The 12,566-nt window shown below is 38.8% G+C and overlaps 1 protein-coding gene across 5 annotated transcripts in view; it reads left to right on the top strand.

Moving 5' to 3' along the window:
- The window catches only part of MPV17L (MPV17 mitochondrial inner membrane protein like), an 18,205-nt gene extending 5,639 nt beyond the window's left edge, over positions 1 to 12,566 (top strand). The window contains exons 2-5 of one of the 5 annotated variants that reach the window (XR_004647436.1): positions 2,297 to 2,370; positions 3,675 to 3,704; positions 3,874 to 5,152; positions 9,798 to 12,566. Coding sequence is in view for 3 of the 5 variants with exons in the window: in XM_034783770.1 (XP_034639661.1) it covers positions 2,297 to 2,370; positions 3,675 to 3,704; positions 3,874 to 4,053 (284 nt within the window). In the remaining 2 variants the exon portion in view is untranslated. Of the gene's footprint in view, positions 1 to 2,296; positions 2,371 to 3,674; positions 3,705 to 3,873; positions 8,032 to 9,797 lie in introns of those variants that run through there. The other 4 variants (XR_004647435.1, XM_034783773.1, XM_034783770.1 and 1 more) reach the window with 4 other exon arrangements.

Genomic DNA, 12,566 nt, shown 5'->3' with positions numbered 1-12,566 from the left:
CAGGACAGGCCCAACAAGGACAATAACAGAACACCACTGGCCATCACATACAGCCCCCAGCTAAAACCTCTCCAGCGCATTATCCACGATCTACAACCTATCCTAGAAAATGATCCCTCACTCTCACAGACCTTGGGAGGCAGGCCAGTCCTCGCTTACAGACAACCCCCCAACCTGAAGCAAATACTCACCAGCAACTACACACCACAGAAACATCAACCCAGGAACCTATCCCTGTAGCAAACCTCGTTGCCTACTCTGTCCCCATATCTACTCTGGAAACAGCATCACAGGACCCAACCACATCAGCCACACCATCAGGGGCTCATTCACCTGCACATCCACTAATGTCATATATGCCATCATGTGCCAGCAATGCCCTTCTGCCATGTACATTGGCCAAACCGGACAGTCCCTCCGCAAAAGAATAAATGGACACAAATCGGACATCAGGAATGGTAACATACATAAGCCAGTAAGTGAACACTTCAATCTCCCTGGTCATTCTATTACAGATTTAAAAGTCACTATCATTGAACAAAAAAACTTCAGAAACAGACTTCAAAGAGAAACAGCAGAACTAAAATTCATTTGCAAATTCAACACCATTAATCTGGGCTTGAATAGGGACTGGGAGTGGCTGGCTCACTACAGAAGCAGCTTTTCCTCTCCTGGAATTGACACCTCCTCATCTATTATTGGGAGTGGACTACATCCACCCTGATTGAATTGGCTCTGTCAACACTGGTTCTCCACTTGTGAAGTAACTCCCTGCTCTCCATGTGTCAGTATATAATGCCTGCATCTGTAACTTTCACTCTATGCATCCGAAGTAGTGAGGTTTTTACTCACGAAAGCTTATGCCCAAATAAATCTGTTAGTCTTTAAGGTGCCACCAGACTCCTTGTTGTTTTTGTAGATACAGACTAACACGGCTACCCCCTGATACTCTACTCATGAAAGTTCATCCAGAATAAGGTGGGCATGTGAATTTAAAGTGGAGTAGCTATTATTGATTAGCTCCATGTGTGGATGCTCTTATTCCAGAATAAGTGAGCCTTAATCTGAATTATTTTATATCTAAAATGGATTACCTAAACTGCACCAAGGCACTCTTAGTGCAGAATAAGAGTATACACACAGTGAGCAATAGCTATTTTTGGCCTTTTTTCTATGTAGACAAGCCCTAAGTGGTTAGACTCTTTTAACATTGTAAGTATCATGAGATTCTCATTTTATGGTCAGACAAACAGATCATTCAGGGTATGATTGGAAGTAAATGAAGGGAGGAAAGACGCCCATAGCTAGTACAAATTTGCCTGTCATCAAATGCTATCTGCCTAGTCACCATTGTGAACAGATAGATGCAATGAGGGGTACTGTGAGCCGCTACCTACCAGGCACACCATGGCATGCAAATAGTCATTATAGTGGGCCAATCCTGAGTTGTGCTGACCATCTTCAACTCCCATTCGCTACTGTATGTGTATATTCATAGATTCGTAGATTTTAAGGTCAGAAGGGATCATTATAATCATATAATTTAACCTCCAGCATAATGCAGGCTATAACTTCTGGTTGGATTAGAGCACATCTTTTGGAAAGACATCCAACACTCCCAAACTCTATTCATGGTAATTTGTTCCAGGGGTTGATTCTCTTTACTGTCCAATATTTGCATTTGTCTAACTTTTAACTCCCAACCATCGTTGCACGTGCCCATCTCTCCTCTGGATCAGGCTCCTTTTGTGTCCTATGACAAAGCTCCCATGTGTATATTCCTAGGAGCATAATGGGCAGTAGATCAGCTAGTGTGTGTATAAATTTCAAACTGCTGTCCACAGTATATTAAACAAGTACATTTTAGAGCAACTCTACTCTTCAGATCTACACTTTGGAGTTAATCAAAGGTGCTGTTTATGATGGCAAAAAATGGCATTTTGACCACTTAGTCAGCTAATCCTGAGCAAAATGCTAAGCCCTGTCTATACCATAGTTTCTACTGCTGCTACTGTTGATGAATTATCTACTTCATTTTTGTCACTGTAGATGCAGCATAGTAGATTTAGTTTGGATCACCTCTTTGGTATCACCACTGAAGATTAAGAGAATCAGATCAGGAGATGTGATATAGCAGGATAAAGCAGCCATGCAGAACATTTGCTCTTTATTATCACTCTAACTTCTTTCTTTCAAAGAGACTTGTAACATTGTGACAGAATGTGAACATTTTGATGTAATAAATAAATGTTGGACCTTTTTGCAATCTTTCTGATTGTCCTAAATGTTTTGCTAGCAGGCATGAGTATACTTCAGGGGAAAGAGAACATTTTTTCCGACTGTAAAAAGAAATTCTGGAATACATATAAGGTGAGGCAAATAGTTGATTAATCTCCCTGTTAAGCAAAACAATTAATGTTATTGAATGCTACAGTTAAATCAAAATAGGATGCTAGCTTCCAACATTGTTTGTGTTTTAATTCTGCTTCCTCTCAATTCTTTTGGGATTCTGTGCAGGGGGCTCCATGCAAAGCTGCAGTAACACTGAATTATAGGTAACCAGGTACCGCTACCATCTCCAGTTGGGCAAACTGAGTCCATCCTTAAATTGTACAGCATATGTGTTTACAAATGCATCTGATTCCGTGTCAATTACAGTATCCACAATGTAATAAAGACAATTATACTCAAGAGCTGTAATACCATTTATCTTGAGAAATAACCATCAATAAATAGTTAGGTGTACAGTTGGCACCACTTTCTTGAACACCTGTTAATAACATTAGTTACAAAGACATCTTTTTTAGTTATCAGTTTCACCCTGTACTTTTCACTGACAGTTTTCCCTTCTTTTAAGAACACTTTTAAGACTACTGATGTCCAATTTTAGCTCATTTCTCTATGTTTTTCAAAATGGTAGATAGGTGATACTAACAAGTGTGGGTTAAAGCCAGCACAAATCCTAAACCTGAGCAAATCAGGGACTTTCAAGATTTTTCAGGCTTTGGAAGAAAAATATATAGAGAAAAAAATTAGCAGGATAAACATTGCAACAAAGTCAGCATTTCACTTCTTATCCTGGAACTATTGCACTATGAGGATAAAGGGGCATTTTTGTCACCCTGGAGGGTGTTCTTATAACCAGTGCCCACTATATCTTTGTAAGAACATTTGGTTTAACAGTGTCCTTCTACTGATCTTGCTTACTCTGAGTAAATTAATTAATCAGTTCAGCTCTAAGAAAGGGGTTTACAGTATATGAGCAAGTAGAAGGAGCATTGCAAGTGTGAAATAAATATAAAGTTCAGTGGTATTTTTCATTCACAGCTGAAATAAACATTCACTCATTTAAACATTTGTTCAACCATCTGGTAAATGTGCTTACATATCAGGGATCACATGATTTTGAAGTTCGCATTGTTAGATTTTTGTATATAAACCGAGGCAGAATAATCTCTTAGACATTCTTAGGGTAGCAGCTGATGGGGGTTATTTGCAGTTCTAATATTGCCACCTCTTATTTGAACCACCTAATTTGAAACTGAACACCTTTTATTAACTTTGTTGAGGTATTTCCTAGTCCTTGTTAAATACTGTCAATAAAAAGGAATACTTGAAATAAATCATTGTAACTGAAATACATAATAGTAATTAGTCCATCACTTTCATTTCAGACTGGGCTGTTGTACTGGCCTTTTGTGCAGGTGAGTTTCAAGTTAACATCAGTGCTAAGTCAATAACCTTTTCTTAGCCATACAGTCCTATCCTACGTTGTGCCCACCCAATGCTCCCATTGAAGTCAATGGAATTTTTGGGTGTGTAAGGAATGCAGGATCAGGTCCTAACAATGAACTCTCTCTCTTTCCAACACAGCTTTCAAACTTCGTTTTGGTCCCTGTTTACCTGAGAACAGCTTACACTGGGCTCTGTGGCTTTCTCTGGGCTATCTTCATTTGCTTTTCACAACAGAGCGGTGATGGCACAGCAAAGTCGGCTTTTCTGTGGTTCCAAAGAGAGAAGGTCAATGCAGATGGAGAACCATCAGAGAAATGAGAAAGTGGTTTAATGGAGTATTTATTTTAAATGGTTAAACTGTGCTTATAAAGGGCAATGAATTGCACCGCCAACTGATTGCTGTGTTTTAAAATGAATCTTCATCCCAGGGCTCAGTGGTCATTATATACAGTGCAATACTTTGGTTTTGCACCTGTTTGCACAGAAAAGAGGCCCATTGTATATTGCTGTTTAATTATTTTCATGCTGGCAGCTAGTCTCCTCTGGGGACTCTAGCCACTTGCTTGTCACAGTGCAGCAAGAGCATTTGCACAACATGGTAGCCAGCCTCATTGGGGAGAAATATTAGCTGTAATTTAATTTTCAAGCAACTTCTGGTTGCTAGAAAAGGGGGGGATAGAACATTAAATCATCAGTGTTTATACTTGCCAGTTATTATGAGAGCAAGATTCCTTTTGCATTCACTGGAGTTTTCTCTGAATTGCAACCTATGGTACTGAATCTATATTTATTCTGAGAAAAAATTGTACTTTTTTTTTTTTTTATAGGAACCGATTATAACATTTTTAAACTCTTGCCTTAGCCTGCAGTGAGAATTTGTACAAAGACAATAACTTAGCCTTGCAAAATTTACCAGTCTAAGCACAAAAGGAATTTGCTTACCCTCTACAATGATCAATGACAAGGAAAAATTAATGAATTTTGCAAGACTGATGTAGCAGTTGAATTGTTGTTGCTGTGTGTGTATTTAATATCCTCAAGATAATGAAGCAATTAAAAGATGGCTTTATTTATTCTGATTAGTACTTTTAAAATCAACATTATATTTGGATATTTGTACTCCTTTTCAGTAAGATTCATAGTGTATGGAGTATGGATGAATGTGTATGACAATACATAACACTCAAAAGCAAATTAGAAATAATGTGCTCAAATTAATGCTTTTTGTGATAATTCTATTATAGGTAATGCTTTTATTTTTATTTCTGCATGTGCCTTAAATGTATAGTGATGAACTGCATTCATTTAAAAGAAAGGAACTTGGGAGGAGTGCCACTGCAGGGAAAATAAGAGCTGACATTAGGGAAATTGACAAGGATTTCAAGAAAGAGTATACACAATCTCTATGTGATCTGCGGTAAGATGCGGAAAGCATTCCATTGGTGATCGTTTTTGAACTTTTACCAATAAATGTGACAGCTATCAGGATTGCAAATAATAAGAAATAAAATTCAATTTGATATCAGATTACTAATCCCTCCTACAGAGTTGAAAGACAACACCATCAGTTATTTTCTGTTCTCTGTTTCTTTAACTTGTCAGCATGCACAAAATGGAAAATGTTGTTAAGAATATAGTTCTTGGAGAAAAAATGATGACTGAGATATAGTGTTGCTTTGCTGTGTGCTGTAACAATATGCCATGTTCTACCCTTGAAGTAGATGCAATTTGTTAGTGGATGAATTGATTGATATATATTGAAGTTTTAATTGTTAGTAAAATTTGTAATGAGTGGAACACCCCTCTTTTATTTTTAAAGCTTTGAATGTTTATACAAGCTGTCCATTAGCGCTGTATACTTTTCTGATGCCAGTTATTCAGGAACTTGGCTTAAATAGGATTTTTGTCTGGGTAAGGACTTCAGGATTTATCTCCATGTTTCTCTGTTTTCAGTATACAGAAAGGTAGTTCTTTGTTCCTTTGCTCTTTTGTGTAATCACACTGGAGCATGTAGTTCTCATGTTTCAGTGAATTTAAGAATCTAAGTAATCCTTTTACTCCCTCCATTTCTCTTGAAAAGTTGCTACGGGCTACATAAGTAAACTAATCTCTCTTCCTGTTCTAAAACCTCTTTGTAACCACAAGCTTTGGCAGTTAGTAGGAGTGTTTCAGGGGCGGGAGATGCAAAACAATGTGGCTATCTTGGGCCAGATCCTCAGCTGGTGTAAATTGGCATAGCTCCTTTGAAGTTTTTGGAACTCTGTCAGTGTACACCATCTGAAGATCTGGCCCCTTACTTTTTGGAAATACTATAATTTCTTACCACTTTATAAATTAGGAGACTCTAATATGACTTTTCCTACATATGCAGGGCTAATGATTGGTGATACAGTACTTATCAACAAGAATATCTAAAATATCAAACCGTGGACCAGCAGCTGGGCAGGTTTGCCCTCATGCCTGTTTGGATGCATGTTTCATAGGTGGTCCCAGAGAGTCCACCTAAAGGAGCTGCAATAGACTTAATGCCAACTGAACACTACACAGAATTCACCAAAAAAGTATGGCTAGATATAAGAAGTCAAGGTGGTACTCGGCAAACGGAGGGAGCTCTCTGCCATCAGCTATCAGGCATGTATTCACATGACACCTCCATTTCATGGGGTTGTTTCTAAAATCAAATGAGTAGAGAAGACAAATTCTGACCAGGTGTGACAGCAACTCGGTTTTATTCAGTGTAGCTGTGTAGCTTATACAGGGTCTGAATTTGGCCAAATGAGAATTTGAAAGTCTGTTTTCCAATTACACTAATTAAAAAAAAATTGTACTGCCCTAGATCATTTTGATATCTGAGTCACATTCTGCTAGGAGTTCAGGCTAGTATCTAGAAAAAGCCCAGAAGAAGGTCTGAGTTTTTCCTGCCCTGGAAAGCAGCAGCCACTGACGTTGTCTAGAACCTTAGGTTTCACAGTATGATGCATGAGAAGCTGCTTGGCTCAAATATGTACCATGCTGATGGGCACCATCTAAGTATGTACAGCATATTAATAATAATATTGATGCCACATTTGCAACCTAGAAAGCTTCTGCCTTCCCATTCTCTGCTGGTATAGCCAATGCTCGCTTTATGGCAATGGGAAAAGGGGTACAAGGAATATACATATATTAGGACGGGAAACATCCATTTTAATTTTACTTGGAAAATTGTTGTATTTTTGCAGAGAATCAGTAAAAGTCATTATTTGGCCGTGGCTATCTTTAATGGTTTGTGTATAAACCCATGGGATCTTCGTGGACCACAAGCGGTGAAGACCTTAGTTTTATGTCACACCCAGAAGATGGCACCTCCTACTGCAAGGTCCTTATCACAAGGATTATTAACCCCATTTTACAGGTGGGGAAATTGAGTCTCAGAGAAGATTAATGACATACTGAGGGTCATTCAGCAATTCAGGGGCAGAGCCAAGAACAGAATCCAGAACTCCTGCCTTCAAAGCCTTATGCTATAGCCACTGGACTCTACTTCCTCTCAGATTAGAAGAAAACAGAAATCTGGGATTATTATTTTATTAAATAATAAGTAATTAATATATTTCCAGAAGCAAGCATGGACATCCGTGAGGAAAGAAAGGCATAAAATGAAAGCTTCAATAGATGTGTAAATCAACATGCAAAGGCTAGTGGTGGTGTGTTAGAGACTGCTAAATTTAATCATTTATTTGTGAAATTCTTGAAGAGGAAGCTGTCCAACGGATTTGAGGCAGTCTGAAGTAAACAACATGCAGTACAATGGACAACAATTTAAACTTCTTGTGCAAATGCCTGTGGGTTTAGAATTGGTTGTAATCTCTCAAGAGAAAGATCTATGGGTTATTGTGAACAGCTCAATGAAGATGCTTGCTCAATCCATACCAGTGATTAAAAAAGCAAATGAGACAATGGATTATATTAGGACAGGGACAGAAAAAGATTTATTTCTGTGAACCCATTCAAAGTAGTAGATATTTTATATTTTGATATTTATAAAGGAATACATTGGAAACATACAGTGGAAACATTTTGTGCTTCCCTGAATGGAAATGAGTTTTGCAAATAAAACCAAATCTGCAAATTTTATAACATGAGGCAGAGCAAATTTCACAAAAAAGAGGTGCTGGAATCTTCCTGTATTTGGAGATGTTTGTTTTGGTGCTTCATAATAATACATTAACCCTTTTCTCTACTGGTTCTATAAGTCATTTGCTGCACTATCATCACTCCATTGATGTCAGTGTATTATTGGAGGTACCTGGCAGATAGAGCAGCAAAGGAAATATATTTCACACCCCAGACCTGTAATACAATATGTACAGATTAGCATCAGTCAAAAAGTGTTAGTTTTTAAGATATACTATGCACAGTTCATAAAGTAGGTGAGTGCTACTTGTGCTAAAATGTGTGTGGAATTCAAGCAGGAAAAGAGAATGCAGTGAAATAGCTTGGGATGCTTGGCATTTTATTAAACTGTTTATCCATCCTTCTCATGCAAATTGCATTTCTTTCTTGAAATGTACATCATAGGGCTGCTGTTGAAGAAAACAAAAAGGTTGATTATTATTATTTAGAGGTACACATTATAAACAGATTTGTGGAATACAGTGGTCTCCTGATCCACTTGCCTTTCACTGTTCTGGCTCTGCAAACCAGGAAGAAAGGCAGCTTAATCAGCTAGTCAGGGATTCCCCATTGCAAGTGTATCTCCAAGTGGCACAGAGCTATGGTCCTGAGGCTTTTCTAAACTACGCTTTGGGCTGACCCCAGGATTAGAGAAGAAGAAAGGTTGATTAAAGCCATCTTTGCTCATTCTCTCCTCAGCTGCACAGTGGGGGTTATGGCCCTGTAAATTTAGTTGCTTATTGTATTTTACTACAGATTAACAGTTGCTACTGTAAATTATTTTTGTATATAAGCATTAGAGATGTATCAGATGACCATGATAAGGGAATACAACAGAGGTAAAGTTGTGTATGTTACAGGTTAAAACAGAAGATGGAACTCTTTGGGATTTCAGATGTCTTTCTAGGGTGAAGAGAAAGTGGTGCAATCAGACTTAGGGAACTCCCTCCTGGAAATATATGGATTAGCAGCAGCTCTGGAGAAAATTCTTTCAGACTTTTCAGAGATTCAGTGACTCCAAGGCCAGAAGGGACCACTGTGATCATTTAGTCTGCCCTCCTGTATAACATGAGAACTTCCCCAAAATAATTCCTAGAGTAGTGGTTCTCAACCTGTGGTCCGCAGACCATGTCTAAGGGGTCAGTGAAAGACTAAGACTGAAAACTGACTGAACAGAATTCAATTATATATACACACAATAGATTTCCAAAAGGTCTGTACCGCCTTTCGAAAATTTTTAGGAGTCCGCCAATGAAAAAAGGTGAGAACCACTTTTAGAGCATATCTTTTAGAAAACATTCAATCTTGATATAAAAATTGCCTTTGATGGAGAATCCACCATGACCCTGAGTAAATTGTTTCAATGGTTAATTACCCTCACTGTTAAAAATGTATAACTTATTTGACTTATGGTGTGAGAAATCAAGAGTCTCAAATGAAGACAAAAACCAAGAGAGAAAAATTATTGCATTTCTCCATACTGAAAATGGGTCAACAATGTACAAGAGATCAGTATGAGAGGCTGTATCAAATACACTGGAGTCTTTTTTTAGTGAACTCACATATAGTGAAAACACCTTTCTAGGGAAGCACAATGGAAGACCAAAATGGCCTCCCATTGTAATGTGCAAATTCCAGTTCTGGTTCTAGTGAACCTCTACTCAGAATGAAGTTGGTTCAGTGAGAAATAGTTTCAATATAAGAGGGCCCCACTGTAGTAAGTGTTTGTAAAATGAAGTGATTACAGTGTAACACCAGTGTCTAAGGAAAAAGCCAGATTTACCTACAGTGTATAATGTGTGGAAATATCATGAAGCTAGAATGACAAATGTGAGAATTGGAACAGTGTTAGCAACATAATTACATTGGAACTTCCATATAATAAGTCTTTGTATTTATTTCTACAGCATTTTTCATCTGAGCTGCTCAAAGCCTTTTACGAATGTTCAGGGGGGAAATCCTCTTCTTAGCAGCCACCCAGAGTAACTGGGCTGGGGACTGATGATCTTTGAGGGAGCAGAGATAAGTAATCCTCTCCCAGAGAACCTGCCCTGAGGCCCATTTCCCAGTCTCAGGAACAGAGAAGTCTCCGCAGCTTTTGCAGCCCACTCCAGATGTGTGTGGAAGCAGGGGAAGGATTTGGTCAGTGACCCAACGATCCTGTACCCAAGAAGCTGAGCACAGAAACACAGCCAGTCTACGTTAAACAGGGATATGACACACACAGTTTCCAACCCACATGAACTTCCAAAACCTTTACACACAGCACAACTACAGGGTTCAACAGCATCTGAGACTCTTCCGCCTGTGGAGAAATGGCAGCTTTTGCCCTGAATTAGTTAACCCTCCTAATGCCCTTTTCTGACTAGTTGATGGCTGGGGAAACTGAGGCACAAATGATTTCACCATGCTCATACAGTGAGCATATGGTAGAGGACACTCATTCCCTGACTCCTATTCCTGAGCTTTTATCAGAAGACCAGCTTTCCCCCCACTGCACCTGTGTTAGTGATGCCACAGGCTTTTTAGGTGAAGATTTCTTCCCCTTACTTTCACATTTTCCACTAGTGCATGGCTTATGTAACATCTTCAGTCTTTCTCTCACCCTCGTTGAGTGGCTGAGATTGAGGAATCTACCTTTCTGGCATTCCTCTACTGCTTGTGGTGTTCTCATCTCACCATTACTTTAACAGCCCAATCCTACAGCCATTGCTCAGGCAAAACTGCCATATAATTCAATATGTGTGGTTTGTCTGTATTAGGATTGCACGCTCAGGCCCTTGATATAGTCTTGGTAATGATGGGGTTTGATATCTCACTCTTTGAAATAAGCACCACATTTACGTATCTAATAAAATATGCTCAGCTGCTTCCGTTTCATGCATCACATACTTTTATTTTCACATCCAAAGCACAACAAGATTATTAGTTGTACCTGAGCTGCTATAGTAGGCCAGTGACATTGATTGAAGGACTTTACGTTAATTACATGCTCAATTGATAACGGTCACAATACATAGTGATGAGAGACTAGTAGAGTGTAGTAATTACATCTGATGTTATGTGGAAGTACTTGTACTGTTCCAGTGCAATATTTCTCTTGTTCTGTAAGTAGGATTCTGAAAATTCAATGGGACATAGGCCCCTCAGTCACTTGGAGATGAATTTTTAAATGTATTTAGGCACTTAAAGATGCAGATAGGCACTTAGTGGGATTTTCAAAAGCTCCTAGCCCCAACTCCCACTGAGAGCTCAGTCCTGCACAACTCCCAATGGGAGTTAGGGGTCTAGGCGCTTTGAAATTCCCATTAGGTGCCTATCTGCATCTGTAGGTGCCTAAATAAATACTTTTTAAAATCTGGCCTTTAGACACTTGTGAATATCCTGAGAGACATGGAGCACCTGCAGCTCCCACTGGCTCAGAGGAGTACAGGGGCTACTTTGTGTCTCTCTCTTGGTGCAAGCATCCCAAATGGAACAGGTAGGAGGTAGGGTCCTGTGCTGGCCCAGAAAATGGACTGGCTGCATTTAGTAGATCATGTTGCACTGTCCTCACAGATGATATAGCTTGCATAGTCCCATATTCACCAGGCTGTTAAGGGAGGGAATTACATCTCCTTTAGACCTGTGGGGCTGTACAGTTCCACATTATCCACTACTCATCCCAGTGAATAAATGGCACGATTTGACCATCAGACTGAAGCAGGAGATTGGAAGATTATAGCTGCCATTTCAAGGTGAAGGAGATAAGAGAATGCTAAGTGAAAGGGACAGGCATACCTATGGTATTGCATGTGTAAAATCGCTCTTATACTGAATTGGGTTTTTTGTTGTCCTTGTAGTTTTATTTCTTGTGGACCAGCAACAAAATAACACATCTTTCTTCTATGCCTCTGGGCCTGTGAACGTTTTTTGAGCTCTCATGTAAGATCAGCCCTTGTGCAGGGAAATGGATGTCCACATGCAATTACCTTTAATTTTTGGACTTTCTAATGCCAATGCAGGTAAACTCAGGCCCTAAGTGAGATGGCAAAATGATACTATGTTGGCATGTTTTATATGACTTTTTATTTTAACAGATGTATCTGTCTATTAAAATTCAATACACTATTGTACACTTCTGTTAGTATGCAACCTATCATATCCTAGACCCTGTATCTTTGTGTAATTCAGGAATCTGTTTTTCTGTATATCTATTACCACCCAACACCCATGTAAAAACTCTGCTGCAAGATAATGGCTCACCTACATGACAAGGTGCTGAAATTGGTCCGAAGATAGAAAAATGTGAATATTATACTGAGGACTCTATTAACGTACTATTTGTAATATATCCAACTTTTACAAGTCAAAGAAAAGTACAGATAATATGATGGTTTTTAGTGTACTGCTGTAAAATTTACAATCAAAGAGCAAAGTGTGAATGTAGCACGAGTTTACTACGAAAAATAAAAAGTCAGATATCTTTTGTTGTGGTCCAAAGTACTGCCAGGTGAAACTTGGTCATTAAGCCTCAACTGGTCTACTCAAACTGTTTCTGTTCTATCTGCCTGGACCTGCATATGCCCATGTATATGGAATACCAGTTTGTACTTCTAGGGCTCCTGTATTTTGTATTCTATAATCTGACCTTTCACACAGAATGGAATCTGAGTAAATAGATTTTTTTTAAAACG

The sequence above is a fragment of the Trachemys scripta genome, chromosome 10 (genome assembly GCF_013100865.1).
Source record: "Trachemys scripta elegans isolate TJP31775 chromosome 10, CAS_Tse_1.0, whole genome shotgun sequence".
Lineage (NCBI taxonomy): Eukaryota > Metazoa > Chordata > Testudines > Emydidae > Trachemys > Trachemys scripta.
The sequence above is the reverse complement of the archived record's forward strand: the minus strand, read 5'-3'. Positions and strand labels throughout refer to the sequence as shown.